Consider the following 12,602-nt stretch of genomic DNA (forward strand, 5'->3'; position numbering starts at 1 on the left):
GTCGCCAATAGTACGACAATAGAACACGTGCCCATTGAGGTAATCGCAACAGATTTTTTCTTATATAACTGACGGCAAATAAAGCATACGGCCCGTCTGCTGGTTACGGTATCCTATGGACTATAGCATCAGGGAGGGATCGTGCGCGCATTGCCGACCTTTAAGAAACCTTAATACGGCCTTTTTGAAGAACCCCATGCGTAGTCTGTAGGGAAAGTTTCGGCAGGAAGATCATTCTATAACCTGAGAGCTCGCAGAAGGAAGCTCCTCTAAATATTAATTTGGATTGGTAACCCCATACGTTTCCATATACAATCGCACTTTGGAATCGACTCCCATCAGCATTATTTTCGAACCGATAAGACATCATAGCATTCCAGATAAGAGCTTATACCTTTTTAAAAGGCCTGCGTTTCTTCTGGTGTTATGGGTGATCACGGACGGCGGTTCTTAATGGATGATAATGGAATGGTCTGTGCTATCAGTATACACTGGCAGGGCACCAATAAAAGATGACAGGTGAGGATAAAAGCAGGTCAGTTAGTCCATCCTGACAAATTTAACTAGAATTAACCACAATGGTTTCCAGGGGAAACCACATGGAGATCGACCTGACAGGGTATATTGCTTGTAATGGGTCTATTTAACCCCATTACTAACAATCTTTTTCCCCTATACGGGCGGCGGTAATCATTTACTATCAGGTGAGCCACATGATTGTTTGCTTCTATGTTATAAAAAAATGGGCTAAAAAAAACATTTTTTTTTATGGAAGTTAAACTCTATATCTTTGCCTTTCAGTTTAGGTATAGATGTTGGAAGGGGGGGTGATGGATTTTTTTTTTTTTAGTATTTGTTCCGTTGTGGAACAGGCTAAGGTCGGAGACCATGCTGCCTAGTCTTTAAAATGATAATTTGTCTGGAATTTTAAGGGGGGTGATGGAATTAATGACAATTGTTTGATTGACACCTTAGAAAATCTTTGACTGACATAGACTGAAAAATTATACTGACAGATAAATTGCATGAAATGACAGCACGACAGAAATACATTTTGTATTATCTGTCTAATCTGTTTGTAGACGACGCGACGAATTCTTTTAGTTATTATTAATCTAAATACTGTTTATTTATTGATGACTATTGGTTAATTTTATTAACAGATATCTAGTGTCTGTGAATGTGGAACTGAATACACTATAGTAAATATGTCGGAGAAAGATAAATCAAAATCCAACACCCAAACAAAACATGTACCTAAAGATGCTCAAGTTATCATGTCCATTATGAAAGAAGTTGGAGTCACAGACTACGAGCCGAGGGTTGTAAATCAACTCCTGGAGTTCACGTATCGCTACGTGACCTCAATTTTGGATGACGCACGTGTTTTCGCCAACCACGCCAAGAAAAAGACCATAGACTTGGATGATGTTAGGTTAGCGGTACAGATGCAATTAGACAAGACTTTCACCAGTCCTCCGCAACGTGAAGTGCTTCTAGAAATTGCTAGAGTGAAGAATGTGAACCCATTGCCTTTAATTAGGCCACATTGTGGTTTGAGATTACCTCCTGATAGGTAAGTAAACCTGTGGCCAATTTTTACAATGCTAAACAAACAGAAGTTAACGACTTACATATTATATACACAAAGTATTGTGAAACTCTTAATGATTATACTTTTATTTTTTTAATGAGTGACAATGGAATGGTAACCCCCACCTGTGTTATTGGTATATGTTGGTGAGGCACCAGCCTATGCCAGTGGGGGACTTTGTCATTGACTGGAACCAAAAGTAGCCTATGTTTTTCTCCAACCCATATAGTCCATACATACCAAATGTAATAGTGATTGGTTTTTATCCTCACCTGACATCCCTCACTGGTGCCCGCTAGTGTATCCTGATAGCACAAGCAGGTTTACCATTCAAGTTATCATCCATTAAAAAATAAAAATATTGTGATTGGTTAAGGTGCTATAAGATAACAAACAAACTCACTTTTCACATTTATAATATTAGTGAGGATATTTAATGTCTATACAAAAACACTTATAATTAAGTGAACTTGAATTAGAAACATTCTTGTTTTTCTTGACAAAAATGTTAAGTTAATGATAAGAAGTTACTGGTCTTTTTTTTTTTTATACAACTTAGAATGGCAAACAAGCTGACGGCCCACCTGATGGAAAGTGGTAACCGTCGCCTATAGACGTGAGCAGTAGCATGGACAACAGAGTATACTGTTTCGCCCATGATACCCCCCCATGCGTTGCCATTCCTGAGGACTCAGGTGTTATTCCTCTGTACCCAGTAAATTCACGCCATATCCCACCCTTCAATCATATTGCATATCAGCTGAGCTGATGCACGTCAGCCCATCAGGATCTTTTGTGCTTCCTCCTGCTTTATAACATCATTTTGTAGATCCTGTGTGTTACCTTAATGATATCCCGCGGTTTAAAGTATCAAGTAGTCCCCTGGCTCTGGATAAGCAGTTCCCAGTAGATTCATACACATATTTGCCAATTAATCGCAGTTGCACATAGAGTGTTCCATGGATTCCTATTTTTCACCACAGTCTGCACAGTGTCTGAAGATAGACCTATCTTGTATAGTATATGCCTTACTAGCATATGTCCAGCTAGGGCACCCATAATGAGTCTTACCTGTTGTCTGCCACCGCTGTAGATGAGTTTATCCCACCCATCAGCATTGTCTTTTAAAACTTTTTAGTGCGCCTTAGACCCTTTAAAGTGCAAGCACTTGATGCAAGTGCAATGTATGGCCCAGGACCTATCATTTTTGATTCTGATGCCTTTCTCATCAACTCATTTCCAGTTATGCTTTATTGTTCTCTGTACTTTACTAAGTGTATTTCTGCATGTTACTATCTTAGTTCTAGGCCACCAGATGATGCTTCCAGATGTTAAAATAGGTTTCACCATCATTCTGTAGATCCACCTCATTATTTGGGTTTTCATCCCCATGCCTTAACATATGCAGATCTGCACATACTGCACATAGCCAGGACTCTTAGTATCTTTTTAACAGTCCCATCCACATGCGTTTTTCATATGAGTCCTCTATCAAGTATTAAACCAAGATATTTATAACACCTCATTTGACCATACTAGTTTCTTTCTATATATGCTTGGGGTTGTGAGTCCCTTTAGTTTCTCTATCTAGTAAAAAGTATAACTGTAGTTCTGTAACTCAAAGTTACTGATAGATTTTATATAAGAATGTTATTACACTATTATATTTATATGGCTAAGTATTGTAAGGTTGAAGTGAAAATAAAGTTATATTACTAGGTTAATAACTAAGGTAAATATATGAGTTTTTATGGCTGATAATGGAATGGTAACCCCACCTTGTATTTTTTGTGTACAATAGAAATAATAACAGTATTTATATATTTATATTTATTTACACATTTTTACACCAAGTAAAAAGAAAAATAACAAATACACTAAATATTAAGGAGAAGTGATACAAAAGGCGGCCTTATAGCTAAGCAATCTCTTCCAGGACAACCTTTGGATTAATATAATAGATTAGTATATGCATGTGTGTCTGTATGTGTATATATGCATATCTGTGTATATGTATGTATAAAGATATAAGTTTAGTATATAGAATTAGGATATAAGTTTATAATTGTTTAAAAAGCTATATGTACAAGAGTGCAAAGCTGCAGACAAACTGCAATGCAGTTTCGCAGCACTAAAAATATATACTATTTATGTAACTGTTTACTTGAAATAAATAAATAAAATAAATAAATCTTAATTCCAGATACTGTTTATCGGGAGTCAACTACAGACTCAAGCCGGCAACAAAGAAAGCAGTAGCAAAAACAACCATAGTGGCAACACCAACAATCAAAACAGTAACAAGTTCAAAGCCCACTCCCGGCCAACAGAATGTGGTTGTGAAGAGACCACCGGGAGCCATTGTGAATGCATCAAAGCCCAACGTTGTACCTAAACCTGTTCTCAAATTCACTTCTAGTACTAAGGTGAGTGGAATTTATTTTAATACCAACTGTCTTGGCAAACATTTTACACCCAATTGCTATCTTCTAGGGGGGGAAGGATTGTTAGTAATGAGTCTAACAACCCCAGTGTTTTTTTTTTTTTAATAGATAATGGAATGGCGACCTCTCCCCCTGCACTAACGATATACACTTAGGGATGTTAGGTGAGAAGGAAAAGGCCAGTTCGTCCATCAGTAGGTCAGTTAGTCCATTGTTATGAATACACCTGAAATTCTAAATGATAGTTTCCAGGGGAGACTATGAGGAGGTCGACTTGACAGAAGATATATTGCTAGCAATAAGAATTAATATCCCCATTACTAACAATGCCTCTCCCCCACAACTCCAGTGTTCGCCAGATTGACCTCCACATAGTACCATTTGGAAACCATCATGGTTAATTATTCACAATGGGCTAACTGATCTGCTTCCATCTTCACTTATCATCTATGCCTGCCTACATTTTCATTTTCACCCATTAAAAAATACTGCCATCTATTTTTCTTATTTGCATAAAAAGTAATCTCTCGAGTTAAAGCATACAATACACATTTCCAAAATTTAACTGAAATTAGTTAAGCACTTTCAGAGATTAATGTGATACAAGATTTTTATATATTAAATATGTTTAAATGGTAAAACTCTTTTTGTCCTGAAGTAAACATATAGTAAATGCACTATTTTTTTTCTAATTAGGTGATAGCCAAGCCTGCTGTCCGCGTCACCGCGGGCCCCTCCTCGCAAGCGCCCGTCAAAATGGAGGTGGATGAGCAATCGGTTCAAAAACGGAAACGAGAGGACGACGACTATGATTTATTGTAAATATAAGGTTTTTTTTCTGAATAAGTTTTGTAAATTATACCCATTTTGTAAATTATACCAACACCATTTTTGATACCACTGTATGCTTGACATAATTATCTTATAGTTTGTTTCAATACAGTTCAATAAAAATGTAAACAAATTAATAATGAAATTAGCCTGACGATAAGACAGTCTGCTGATGTTAAATAGTAGCAATGAAAAGTAAATTAATCTAACTAAATATTCCATTTTGTTACTAATTTCATTTAGAAAATATTTCTGTGATAATTTTAACAAAACTTGTTTACATTTTTATGTAATCTTTAGAAACAGGTTGTAATTATAATTAATGTAAAAAAAAAAAAAACAATTAAGTTTTAATTAACAGTGCCCAATCTAGCTATTTTGACGCACCAGGCAAAAGTTAACTTTTCAATAGTCAGACACCCTCAACTTTGCCTCGTTCACCTCTTTCTTATATTAGATGTCATATAATGAATTTTTTTAAATTATATTTTTATTATTCACCTGTACTTGTATTTGAAATAGGAAAAATTACATAACTACTTTAGTAAGCAAAGAAGGATCTTCAGTATTGCTAAATTATTTTATTTTGAGTTAACACTGTCATCTATTGTAAATGGCGGCAAATTATTTTTTTGTCCGGAGCGCAAAAGTAACTTGATCGTGCACTGGCCGTAAAGTCATAAAGTCGAAGACTTTATCTAATATATGCCTTTCAAGGCTTATACCATGTCTCCACACAAGTGTGTGTATAGCTTTGTATTATTAAAATGGACTTTGTCATTTGCAAATTATTAAATATATTTTATTATTACTTTACTATTGGTATCCTTTATATATCCTTTTTTTTAACGTCTGGAAAATGCTTTCTGTAGACCCATACACCTCGTGGGAGGTGAATGGGTACTGTGGGAATCCCCCCCGTAAGGTGAGAGTATACCCACCAAAAACCAGACGATACCCATACCCTCGAGGTGCCATATGTCGGAGACATGGGTTCGCTTTCGCACTCATCACATCTCCGACGGCAGCGACCCGCCTCCTGATGGTAAGAGCAAGTCTCCTCTCACAAGATAGGGTGGATGGCGTGCACACCCTACCACTCGGGGGTATATTAGCACATCCCCCAGGATTCCTTTATATATCCTGTCCAATGTTTTAATAAGTAGTTCTGAACTGGTCGATATTTTGTAATCGTATCTTCTTTGATAATATACAAGTAGCTTAATCAAAATCAATAAAAAAAAATGGAAGCATTTTTAAATGCTTCTATGTTGAATTATCAGTTGGACTTGTATTCAAACCATGCCTACAAGTCCAATAACAGGGGGGGAGGGCTACCAACAATAAGAGGGCTAGCGGAAAAGCATATTATATGTAACAGGACCCAGAAATGACGGTTGATGAGGTCAGTAGAAAGACATCTCTAATAATGGATGATGGTTCCAATAAAAATAGCTACTACTAGTCCTTCAGCCTGGTGTCGCACATATATTGTATGCTCGTTTCTTGAAGGTTATGATGTCGTATCGATTCTGGAATACTGCTGCTGGAAGTTGATTCCAAAGAATGGTTGTGCGTGGAAGAAAGTATCTTGAAAAACGCTCGGTGGAGGACCGCCACTCATCCAGATGGTTGGGATGGAGCTTTAGTTTTTGACTTTATTTTTTGTTAATTTATTTATAATGGCTAAAAACTACTCGACGGATTTTAAAAATTCTTTCATCTATAAAAGGTTACGCGATTAGGCGATCGTCCGCGTGGTTTTCCCTCTATCTTTCCTACAACCATTAGTTTGTCCAGATTACCGGACTGTCGTCGAGCAACATGACCGAAGTATCCAAGAATCCTCCGATAGCAGACTGTCGAGAGCCTATCTTTTATGCGGAGTTGCGTCAGGATAGATATATTCGTGCGCTTTGCTGTCCAGGGAATTCACAGCATCCTTCGCCAGCACCACATCTCGATAGCATCAATCTTAATATCAGGCTATATATATATTCAAGGTACTTTCTTCCATGCACAACCACGCTTTGGAATCAACTACCAGCAGCGGTATTCCCGAACCGATACGACAACATAACCTTCAAGAAAAGAGCATGAAATAATAGAAAAAAATCTTTCCTCTTTATACAATTAGTAGTAAGTACAAATGTTTCGTCGTGGACTCAATGGAATTTATTTTAGAATAAACTGATTTTAGTTGATAAGTGCGTTTTATTTGATATAAATATTAACAATAATGTTCTAGCTGGCGTTACAACTGTCCAAGTAAAAACAAGATGGCACCGTACTAGAAATACAACAGTGGACGGTAGGACAATAATAAAAAAGGAAACGCCTGCTCGAACAGGCCGAGCACGTAATTACGAAATTGTCATTAACAATAAATTTAAAATTAAAAGTAGTTATAAAAATAAAACAAAATGAATAGGATTCAGCTTTTATTATTAATATATTATTATATTAATAAAGTATAACAATATCTCTCTTATAAACACTACGTAAACAATCAAAAAATATCTAACTATCCAAACTCACGCCTGGTCTCTTATGGGGTAGAAAGAGGTATATAATACATTCAACATTCGTTACAAAAAATATTTATAATATATTAAAAATACATTTATTTCTTATCATACTTGTAGAACCCTTCGCCAGTTTTGATACCGAGCTTTCCTTCGGCCACTAGTTTGTTCAGTAAGGGGATTGGCTTGAAGAGGGGCTGATCAGGGAACTTCTTGTGCCAGCCGTCTAAAATGAACTTGTTGGTGTCCAGACCGACGTAGTCGGCCAACTCCAGCGGACCCATGGGATAGCCGGCGCCCAATTTCATGGCAATATCGATGTCCCTAGCTGACGCGTCTCCTGTAAAATTTTGATGTTATAAATAAAAATCGATATAAGTACGTAATTATTACAAAAACACTATCATTGGCAATTTAGTGATTAAGACTTTTAACCGACTTAAAAGAAGAAGGTTTGCATTTCGGTTGTATGTTTTTTTTTAAATATTTGTTACCTCATAACTCCGTCAGTTGTAGTTTAAAAAAACTTTTTTTTTGTCTAAAAGGATATTAGCTATCTGTTAAAGCAGTTTCACCTAATGTGTAATGTTTTTTTTAATACCTTATTAGGATAATAAATACGGAAGTTGTAACGATGGATGGATGAATGTTTGTTACTCTTTCACGCTATAACTACTAAACGGGTTTGAATGAAACTTGGTACAAGGATAGTTTATATCCTAATTTAATACATGAGATACTGTATGTACTAATTCAAGCGGATGGAGCCGCGGGATGTAACTAGTATGTAAATGTGAGTCTTTGTTGTATTATTATATAATAAGTTATATGAAATAGGGTAACACTGGATTTATTTCATTTATTTATTTATATGTTTATGTACATTTATTTATAATATAGAAATTAGGTTATAACAAAGATGAATACAAACGGCCTTATCCCTTAAAGGGATTTAATTCAGTCAACCTTGGATTTATCATATAAATTAAAAAACAATGGTGGCCATGAATGGAAACAGCATAACACCATCACACAATATACAATGGCACCCATGCATATTTTTTTTCATTGGATGAAAATGGAGTGGTAACCCCGCCTGCGCTAACGGGATACGCTGGCGGAGCACCAGTGAAGGGTGATTGATGAGAATGAAAACAGGCCAGTTAGCCCATCATGATGAATTCATCAGGAATTAACCATGATAGTTTCCAGGGGGAACCGCGAGGAGGTCGACCTGGTTGGATATATTGCTAGCAATGGGATTCTTAGTCCCCATTACTAGCAATCCCTTTTTCCCCACATCCATGCATATTGATGGGCCGTCGCTTAAGGAATCTACACTAATATTATAAAGAGGAAACATTTGTATTTTTGTGTGTACATATGTTTGTAATGAATAAACTCAAAAACTACTTTGCCGATTTCATAAATTCATTCACCATTAGAAAGCTACATTCATCCTGAGTAACATAGGCTATATTTTTTGCTAGAAAAGATTAAGGATCCTTACTAAAACTTTAGTAACGTAACTCAAGGTGTAAAGAAATGCTATAAAATATCTTTCGTCGCGTGCGCTGCGGAAACTATTGGCGATAGGACAAAAGTATGTTCTACAATATTGAAGAAAATATCAATAAGTACAAAAAACTTCGCGATACTATATGTCCAACTATTATCGTTATGTCACAATAATCACTTTTTAAAATGTAAAAATATCTACCCGTGCGAAGCCGGGACGGGCCGCTAGTCGTTACTAAAGGGACTGACCTCTGACACCTATGCATATTGATGGACTGTCCCTTAACTATGTAACTTACTCAACCCAAACTATACTGACCTCTCTCATACAGCCTGATAGCTTCACAAAGGTACGGCACCAGCAGCCTGTTGACAATAAACCCGGGGGTGTCCTTGCAGGTGACGCACGTCTTGCCCACTTCCTTGCCCCACTCCATCATGGCGTTGAAGGTCGCTTCAGAGGTCTCCGCGCCTTTGATTACTTCCAAAAGCTTCATAACAGGTACCGGGTTGAAGAAATGTAGACCGCCAAATCTGATTGAGGACATAACGAATTGGGATTGTTCTGAATGTAAATTTGTATGTGAGTTTGTTACTTCTATCGGTTCAACTTATCGTAATATATTATTCATTGTCATATTTTGACAAAGAAAATAAAAGATTACTTTTAATCAAATAAATTTTAATTCATTCATAATTCACTGCAAATAACAAAGTGTAGGTACCTGAGTCGTTTGCATCCATTGCAATATTTTTTAAATAAAATAAATACTCTATTTTTTTTAACTACCGGTTTAACTTATATGTAATTAGATCGAGAAAGCTTGACTAGTATTGGGATCAATTCGTGATCCTTAATCATGAGCGGCTGTGACGCGAGCGCCGCGAAGTATTAGTGTACATTAAAATATAATGTGTGCTTACGTAACTTTTAACAATAAAAATACTATATTGTCAACTTTAATTAAACTTATTTAGAAAAATATGGATACAAATTTAGTAATTGTATATAATTAAAGATAAATGATCTTACTATAAAAATATTAAAAAAAAAACTGTTTATTCAAAATGCCAAACTTTTTTTAAATAGAATTTTTTTATAAAGTGATTTTTTTTTATTATTATTTAAATTGAATTTTGTAATATACAAGGAAATGTTCTCTTACCTGTCTTTCCTTTTCACAACAGAGGCAATTTCATTTATTGATAATGAAGATGTGTTGGATGCAAAGATTGTATGATTCGGAGCAGCCTGTTAAAGATATTATATTATAAGACATTATAAGATATTATTTTTTAAATTTGTAGGCGAAAAAGTAAAACAATATTTAATTTCCTTTCAAATAAAAAGCTTTAAACAATTTAAGAACATTTTCATAATGAGTAACACTAGTCCTTTGTCAATATTATAAAAAAAATTTGCAAAACTCGAAAGTGTTGCCATCTTAGTATAAAAAGTAATTACTTGGCACAGCATGTTGTATTCATATATGTTATATTCATAGATGTTTATAAGTATTTGCCATAAAAAAAATTAACTAACATTACATAATCGTTTTAAATTAAACCTTTGCCTTTTTAAATAAAAATAACAAAACTAACCTCATCCAACTGCTTAAAAAGTTTATGCTTCACATCAATATTTTCAACAATAGCTTCCACAACCAGATCAGATGTTTTCGAAGCTTCGACTGGATCAGTGGAAGTCTTGATCCTCGCTAAGGACTCGGACACAAACTTCTCACCCTCTTGAGGTTTGTCCTTGTATAATTTCTTTGCAACTCGGCCAAGGTTGTTGCCGATGGACTTTTGGGCTTTAGCCAGCACGTCACTGCTCACATCCACCAGGGTCACATTCTGACCCACCTGGGCACTCACCTGTACAATGAATGTAATAATAATAATACTTTTTAAGACATTTAAATACATATTATAAAAAAAAAACATTCAGAACAACATAGAAAGATAAGGCAGTTTAATATACTGCTATACCATCAAATACACATAAAAAAAAATTACAACTGATAGAAACTGATATCATTCATCTATAGACTTGACCAGCAGAATAGATATCACCGAATATACTGTGATGACCATGGATAAGTATAAGATTTAAAATGATAAATATGCTAATGATCTACCTGATAGAATGTAATGACGATCTCATAGAGATCATACATCATGATACACTGTTATCCACAGGACAATACTTGAGAGGTGACATGGGCAGCACTGTATATTCAGAAATGTCCATGGTATTAGACGAAACATCATTCTTTTAGTAATGATATTGAGGTGATGATTTCAATGTGATTACAATTGTATACAAAATATTTATTTAATTCAGTAGAAAATAAAATAGCGTCAGCTAAGTAAAAGTATGCTATTTATGAAATGAAAAAAAGTTTAACATGTATGAACCGGATGCTAATATAGTTTATATTAGCATCCGGTTCTCTCTGTCGCCATTTCAAATAACTTGGCTTGAAGATAGGATTTACGTTTTTAAAATTTACCTGGGCAATTCCCGAACCCATTAGACCACCCCCAATTACGGTAACATTTTTTATTGCACCTTGTACCGCGCTTGAGCATGAAAAGTTTCTCACTATTATTCCAAATTGATTCATTATAAAAGAATAGGTATCCTTAAAAAAATTTTTAAAAGTTTAAGTTAATAAATTCGACAAAGAATCGCAACAAAATGACAGAAAAATAAATCCCAAATTCCAAGATCCAAAGTGCAACCGGTAGTGTAGCCAATGTAATATCAGATAATCGGGCTAAATTAAAATAAAAAATTGGCCAAATTTGTCCCACGATTGCTAAATAAAATTAAGAAACCTGTATAAAATTTCTTGAATAAACTTTATAAAAAAATTGATATTATATTGAAAGATTTTGGATATTCGCCAGAAGAGAATTTTCTCATTTTAAGTAGTAATTAACGACTCTTTTTAAACTTAAAGTAAACTTTTTACTATTATTTAAATTGATCTAGATTTGGAGTAAGTTTGAGCTTAGGAGCTAAACGAAAATACAATGTATTAGATAAGGCGAAAAAAGCAAAATCCAATCCCAAAAATGCTAAATTAGCAATATTGGATCGAAGCGATAATCATAGCGACACGACACCCGAGTTGTGATTAACTAAATAGAAATGTTCGATAGTGTTTATAATCGATATAATATTCGATAATATGTAATTATTTACTAATCGATTTCTCTAATGTGTATGTAATAAAAAGGAAAATCAAAATAAAAAAAATAGTATCTTAATGATTATTAAAAAAAAGTCGGTTTATTCCAAAACCATAGTAATATAACGAATCCGGCTGTTCTTGAATTTTGCACAAAAGAACATTTTGAGCGGTTAATTTTTATTTATATATTCTCTTTATAGGCTTATGCATTTCATTTGATAGTAAATAAATACTGCCGCCGTCACAGGTGTATTATCAGCCTTTTGCAAGAAATATGCTCTATATGTCAAATTAAAAATTTTATTAATTGAATTTATATAACAAAATCAATATATCTTTTTTATACCACTGAGGTGGCAAACAAGCATACAGTCCACCTGATGGTAAGCGGTTACCGTAGCCTATGAAGGCCTGCAATACCAGAGGTATTACGCGCGCGTTGCCAACCCTGAAGAAACCTCTTTACCTCCCTTTTGAAGAACCCCAT

The 12,602-nt window shown here is 34.9% G+C and overlaps 2 protein-coding genes across 2 annotated transcripts; one reads left to right on the plus strand and one right to left on the minus strand.

Annotated features, from left to right (window-relative positions):
• The first annotated feature begins 1,045 nt into the window (after positions 1-1,045).
• On the plus strand, positions 1,046-5,685 carry LOC113515932 (transcription initiation factor TFIID subunit 9). The gene is made up of 3 exons (XM_031908740.2): positions 1,046-1,576; positions 3,798-4,020; positions 4,735-5,685. The coding sequence occupies exons 1-3, from the start codon at positions 1,209-1,211 to the stop codon at positions 4,858-4,860; spliced, it is 717 nt and encodes a 238-aa protein (XP_031764600.1). The 5' UTR covers positions 1,046-1,208; the 3' UTR covers positions 4,861-5,685.
• Positions 5,686-7,297: 1,612 nt separating this feature from the next.
• Positions 7,298-11,657, minus strand: LOC113516008 (hydroxyacyl-coenzyme A dehydrogenase, mitochondrial-like). Its single transcript, XM_026900339.3, has 5 exons — positions 11,429-11,657; positions 10,515-10,790; positions 10,079-10,164; positions 9,232-9,446; positions 7,298-7,734 (listed from the first exon to the last, which is right to left on the minus strand). The coding sequence occupies exons 1-5, from the start codon at positions 11,540-11,542 to the stop codon at positions 7,493-7,495; spliced, it is 933 nt and encodes a 310-aa protein (XP_026756140.1). The 5' UTR covers positions 11,543-11,657; the 3' UTR covers positions 7,298-7,492.
• Between the last annotated feature and the right edge of the window lie 945 nt (positions 11,658-12,602).

Source organism: Galleria mellonella, unplaced genomic scaffold (genome assembly GCF_026898425.1).
Source record: "Galleria mellonella isolate WM207_F2 unplaced genomic scaffold, CSIRO_AGI_GalMel_v1 utg266, whole genome shotgun sequence".
Classification (NCBI taxonomy): Eukaryota; Metazoa; Arthropoda; class Insecta; order Lepidoptera; family Pyralidae; genus Galleria; species Galleria mellonella.